This window comes from Centruroides sculpturatus, unplaced genomic scaffold (assembly GCF_000671375.1).
Source record: "Centruroides sculpturatus isolate CEXI.00-Female unplaced genomic scaffold, Cexi_2.0 scaffold1289, whole genome shotgun sequence".
NCBI lineage: Eukaryota > Metazoa > Arthropoda > Arachnida > Scorpiones > Buthidae > Centruroides > Centruroides sculpturatus.
In genome coordinates, this window is record NW_019385502.1 from 132,275 (window position 1) to 138,989 (window position 6,715).

Consider the following 6,715-nt stretch of genomic DNA (forward strand, 5'->3'; position numbering starts at 1 on the left):
AGTTTCAGATTTTTTCACTTTTAAATTATACCCCATTTTTGAAGGTGTACAAAATCCCCCCTCCAAAAGTAGCCTGTCTAGTGAAGGGTCACACTTTTTTATTTTATTTTTTACTCCAACGGGCAGCTCTGATAAAATACCAACATCTCATTCAGATCTGTAATTGTACCTATTATTAGCCAAAATTAATCAAATAATTGAAAATGAAAACAGAAACACTGCATTTAAGTTCGTCCTTAGAATTAATTCAATTTACGTTTTTAATTTTTAAAGCTTAATAGTTATAAAATAGTGTAATAATATCACATTATAAATATAGAATATTTTATTATCACAAAATAGTTAGATAAATTAAAACATTTATTTGATACTAAAAATTTTTTAATTTTATGCTTGGCAACACTGACAATGTTTACTTTCGCGAGGATGATTGGTAGGTGAGCATACATGCTTCTGCTCAATTATAAATAGTAAAGTTGTCTTTTTAAGACGAATATAATAATATATTTATAGTTAGAGAAGGTTAAGTTCAAGGTTGATGCGAAATTTTGTAATTTAAATAACTGAAAAATTAATTAACTCAATAAAAATACATCTAATGAACGAAATGGTTCCAATTTTTAACTGCCTTTAATACTTTTATAATTATAAATATAGAAGTATTAAATAATTGAAGTTAAAGAACTTTATATAATAAGGAATGGAAACAGACAATAAACGTATATTAGTAAATTACAATTACATTTAGTACATTTAATTATGTTTTTATGCCATTGATCTTAGTATATTAGGTTTTGTAGGTTTTAGATTTAGTATTTAGGTTTTGTATTTAACACTCGTTGAAGATACTTAACATTTAAAATTAGAAGTTGGGCATATTTTGTTGTATGTACAATTTGACATTAACATATGCACAAGATATGTTCTGAGATCTCTAAGTTGAATTTCATATACATGTTCCCCACTGTCCAAAAGTAGAGCATTCCTGTGAAACCTTTTGTAGATTGAAATGGTGTAAGAAAAGAAGCAATTATTATTAATTTGTAGGGGAAAAATTTTTAAGTCTTTCCAGACACAAAATAATGTACTAAATAATACAAAATAACGCATAAAACCTAAAATAATAAAGTAAAAGTGGGAATGAATGATAAGTACACAGGTTTATATAAAGTAGAAATGTAAATACAGTGATGTTAATTAAATTACATCAGGTGTACTCTTTTCAGTAAGCAACTTTTTGAGTTGTGAAACTGCTGTCATCTCATAAAACAATCAAACCGTCCGTGGCTATCTTTAAATGTCATTTTCACAATACTTTCGTCACCATAGTCTGTGGCTATCTTTAAATGTCATTTTTACAATACTTTCATCACCATAGTCTGTTGACGGTTTTAGTTTATTGAAAAGACTGGTTGATCACTTAAATTCAGAGATCTATTTTAAGTAAAGACAGAATGCTGTAAACCCATCAAGCAATAGACTTTTCATATTTTTGCAAATGGATTCACAAGATAAATTGACATAAAACACAGATGCTCACAGACACAGTGTGAAGCTATGGTAGCTTGATGCTATTTGTGCACACCGATGTCTCTAAAACAGCTCACTGTAAAATAAACAGTAAATGCTATTTTTGCTTTTCACATTTTTGTTTCATAAAAGCAAAGAAAATGTGGCACATAAGGAAACATTCTTGAGGTTTGAATATTTTCATGTCTGTATATGTTTATTATTTTAATGATCCAAATTGTTCACATTATTAAAATTGTACAGAAGTATCTTTGTACCAAAACAATTTATGCAAGTTTGAAGTTATATAACTTCGACATACTCAAGTCAGAAACTGACTGTATTAAATTTTATGTAGATTCTCTCTGGGCCTTCTTGATTTATTGCTATTATTTGGAGTTTATCTGTATAAAATGCTTACTTTCAGGTATTTAAATACCTGTATAAAATGCTTACTTTCAGGCTGTTTAAATTTTTATGAAGGAACGTTTTCAATCTATTTTTAGGACAGCTTCAGCTTCTTAAGGTACAAGTTAATTTTCACAGAACAAAGAATGTTACTTTGTGAAAATTTTAACAATTGGCTAACTGAAAGTAAGCATTTTATACAGATAATAATATGGAGCCAGAAACATGAGGTAATATTTGATATTTAGAGTTTTATATTTGTTTCTATACAATTAGTTTATTTTATTATTATTAATTATTGATAGTGGGATGAATTATCTATTGGTTAGATTTATATTTTTATATCACAGTTCATTGTCTGCAATATTTGTGGTATTGACTAGTATCTAATGCAATAGTATCTAAATTTTTTTTTACATTAATTAATTAATTAATGATTTAATATTTAGGAATTGTATGGAATTATTTGAAAATGAAGTTAAAAATATTAAGTTAGGTTTATTAAGCCAAAAATTTTATTAGTGTAAGTAGTCATACTTATATTACTGAAGTAAGTAATGAAAAATAAAATTTATGATAATATGAATATTGATTAATCACAAAACAGTATTTAATTAGTAATTCTAAATATACATGATTCTGATTTTGTATCATTGTATCTTTCCATTAAGATTCAGTCCTGCTTTTTTAAGTTATAAGATTTATTGTTTGCTAAGATGAAGAATGCAGTTAAGTACTGTTGTGATATTTTAGAACTTGTGCACATAATGTGTTATTGTTCATTTTATACAAGAATGAAACCTTTATATAGAGGAGAGGGATGAGGAGCCCTTTGTCTGATATTTTATGTGAATTGATTTTGAGAACTTTGGAGAGTTGAGTGATTCCAGCCTTCTGGCAGCATATCCATATATATGTTATCACTAAAGCTCGAAAGCCATTAATGTGTACATTACCTAGCTAAATCTCCAGATTAACGAGGGTGATCCGTTAACGTTTCAAAAATAGTTTCATTTCTCAAATTACCTAGGTAATGGGCAGATGATCTAGGTAATCTGCACATTACCAACTAGGCACTTGGTAAACTGAAAATAAGATCTTTGCTGAAACAACAGCAACGTTTCAAGAATCAAGTTAATACAATCAAACAATCAACAAATTAAATTAATATGCCTCAATGTTTTTGGTTTATTATAATATACAGCCGACCCCCCTATAACACTGTTGCTAATTCTGCTTTATATGAATTCCATGTTGTACGAGTCACTTAGATTTTACAAATACATGAGCTGTTCACAGCACACGTATTTGTAAAATCTAAGTGACTCGTACAACGTGGAATTCATATAAAATGGAATTATCAACAGTGTTATAGGGGGGTCAAGTGGGGTCGAGTGTAAATTTTTTCGTCTACTAGTATGTATTTTCTGTGAAATGTTGTTGCAGTATCTGTAAAGCCAGTCTAATAAGTCCTGATAATAGAAGATATGTACTAGTAGATGAAAAAATTTATATTATAATCAACAAATTAGTTGATAGAATCAATCATCAATCAATTAAAAAACTGTAATACAAAAAAATCAAACAGTTTAAAATATTATTACAATTAGGGAAATGAATTTGCTAAACATATGATAAAATTGTGCTTACTTATTAGTGCAATCTAAAGATTGGTGACACTTTGAATTACAATGCAATTGGTTTTTGCGACAATGCACACCTATTTGTGGTACACTTAGATTTGCAGTCACATTTTCTGAAACCCTGCCCAGTACCAAGGGATTGTTATTGCTGTTTGACGTAAACATATTTCTACAGCAGGGACATCATCTTTCATTAAAAATTAATCTACACAAACACCGAATTCAGATTTGCATACAATTGTTATAAAATACCCGTTTTAGTACCAAGTTTATAAAAGCCATTGTCTGTTTTACTAAGAACAACAGCTAAAATTGAGCGTGCATCAGTTTTTGCTCTGTCTTGTTCGGGAAGTAATAGAGAAAGGAAATGAGAGAAACAAACTTTTGAACTTTAATGATACAGAAGACATTAATGTGCAGATTACCTAGGTAAAATGCTGAATTCTGCACGTTAACGAATCATCCTATACCAAAAAATTCACTACTCACCACACCTATATATCAAACACAAACACTGAACCAATTTACGGTGTGGAACGATCGACTAATCATAAAAAACAAACGTTTTCGAACCCCTTCTGGGCTCTTCATCAGGTTTTAGCTCGTAAAATTTGATTGACAAATGTTGTTCAAATAATTTCGTTCTTGCGATCGAATAGTTCNATTCCAAATGATTTTGTTGCCAATAAAATTTCTTTAATTTATAATGCAGTGTGTATATAATATCATATGCAGGTGATAAACATTAATTCATAAAGAAGTTTCATTGGCAACAAAAATAGAAATTCTTTTAAAAAATTTATATACTGAATTTTTACTGAAAATATTTATTTACTGAACAATGCATTCATAGTTTTGTGATAAAGAAAAAGTTTTTGTAGTTTCTATTTAGATAAAAATAAACAATGAAAAATTAAAATAGATGTTTTAATTGTTATTTCTTATTTTACTTTTTAGTAGATTTATTATTTAAGTTTCTATAACTTTTTCCCAGTTTTACTTTCAGTAAATAACAAAGATAAGTCATTTGATTTGCTCTGAGATAAATTTTTTCTATAATAGTTTTTTGACAGAAAATGAATATTTCCCAGTTTTATTAACTGATATTGTTAAAAATGTTTTAATAATTTACACATTAGAAAAGTTATCATAAAACTTTTTTTTAATGTAGTTAATTGTGTTTTTATATATTATATTTTATGTATCTGAGTATTTTGGGGATGAAATCTATTAATTGGGGGGCAAAATCTTTTGTCATATACATGAAATTTCCATTTGTAAGATAAAAGTCAGCATAATGTTGTTAATTAAATCAAGGGCAGTAGTGGTAGCACTGCACTTTAACATGTTTGATGTTCATCCAAATTTCAAATCCAAATTACTCAAGCCCCAGTAGTCCAATTTTGATTAAATTGATTTTTTTTAATTACCTTTCAAGACCTACCTGACTCCAGTGATAAAAATTTACTTGAATGTATTATAGCTTGTTAATTTATATATATTGTGCATTTTGAAAAAATGTAAAATGTCACCAGAGGGTACAACCAAAATCATTGGTGTAATGTTGATGGGATTAATCTAAAAAAGATCAAAGAAGTTAAAACAAATGACATAATTTTTCAGATTTTGAATCTTTTCATCAGTTCTCAAGGAAATAATTGCAAATTTATCAAACCAACCAACTTTTTATGCAAATTTTTGTTCCTTTAGGGTCTTATGCTCTTAAAACTTTTGCAATGTTGATGAAAAGTTGTCCAAACAGAATTTTATGATGATTTATCCAATTTTGGTGGTTTCAACATCATATTTTTGATTTTTAGTATAAATTCAATTTATGCTAAATTATAATTAATGTACTTTATTTATGTAATTTAATATTTAATTTAATTTAATTAATTTAATTTTTTTTATGTNTCGAACCCCTTCTGGGCTCTTCATCAGGTTTTAGCTCGTAAAATTTGATTGACAAATGTTGTTCAAATAATTTCGTTCTTGCGATCGAATAGTTCTTTTAAAATTCTATGTCGCGCATGCCTTTGAATTTAACGAATGCCGTTAACGATAGCCTTTAACGATGTTCAAATAAGTTCGTTCTTGAGTTCGAACAATGCTGTAAAATTATCCGATGCGCATGCGTGACATGCCCGCCTTCTCAGTTACAACGAGCGGTTAAAGCGTGCTATGTATCAACTCTTGCCAAAAGACAAAAGACAAACTCTTGACAATCGACAAAAGCATCTCCTCTTTAAAATTTATGCACGTGGTTTCGATAGAGGATTTAAAGATGTGCATCGCCTCTAACCATTTGAGATGATCATTGGGAGGCACACCAAGGAGGAGATTGGCCCTAGTAAAGTCAGCAACTATGCCCGGGTCTGTTGCGTATGTTGCGAGGGCCGTGCTGGTTCTTCCGTGACGAATGTCTGCCTGATGTTCCTGCATTCTGACACCTATGGATCTTTTAGTAGAGCCTATATATACTAAGTCCTTATTGAATCTATTATCTCTCAAAGGGACACTATAGACTCCCGGTCTTCTGTTAGGGTTAGGGGGGGTCCTTCCCATTCGTTAAGATGATAAAAATAGTAGGACACCTCCTGTAAGCAATACGTATATGGCGTATCTTGGCAATCCTATCATATATAGCCCTTACATATGGGTTAAAGGTGACGGGTATTCGTTACGTATTGCTTACAGGAGGTGTCCTGCTATTTTTAACCATCTTAACGAATGGGAAGGACCCCCTAACCCTAACAGAAGACCAGGAGTCTATAGTGTCCCTTTGAGAGATAATAGATTCAATAAGGACTTAGTATATATAGGCTCTACTAAAAGATCCATAGGTGTCAGAATGCAGGAACATCAGGCAGACATTCGTCACGGAAGAACCAACATGGCCCTCGCAACATGCGCAACAGACCCGGGCATAGTTGCTGACTTTACTAGGGCCAATCTCCTCCTCGGTGCGCCTCCCAATGATCATCTCAAATGGTTAGAGGCGATGCACATCTTTAAATCCTCTATCGAAACCACGTGCATAAATTTTAAAGAGGAGATGCTTTTGTCGTTGGCCTGGCAAGAGTTGATACATAGCACGCTTTAACCGCTCGTTATAACTGAGAAGGCGGACATGTCACGCATGCGCATCGGATAAT

At 30.5% G+C, this 6,715-nt stretch overlaps 1 protein-coding gene across 3 annotated transcripts in view; it reads left to right on the forward strand.

Annotated features, from left to right (window-relative positions):
• Positions 1 to 404: 404 nt before the first annotated feature.
• LOC111639614 (alanine--tRNA ligase, cytoplasmic-like) overlaps positions 405 to 6,715 on the forward strand; it is a 36,087-nt gene continuing 29,776 nt past the window's right edge. Inside the window, exon 1 of one of the 3 annotated variants that reach the window (XM_023385508.1) lies at positions 405 to 433. Coding sequence is in view for 1 of the 3 variants with exons in the window: in XM_023385506.1 (XP_023241274.1) it covers positions 2,064 to 2,147 (84 nt within the window). In the remaining 2 variants the exon portion in view is untranslated. Of the gene's footprint in view, positions 438 to 720; positions 2,148 to 6,715 lie in introns of those variants that run through there. The other 2 variants (XM_023385507.1, XM_023385506.1) reach the window with 2 other exon arrangements.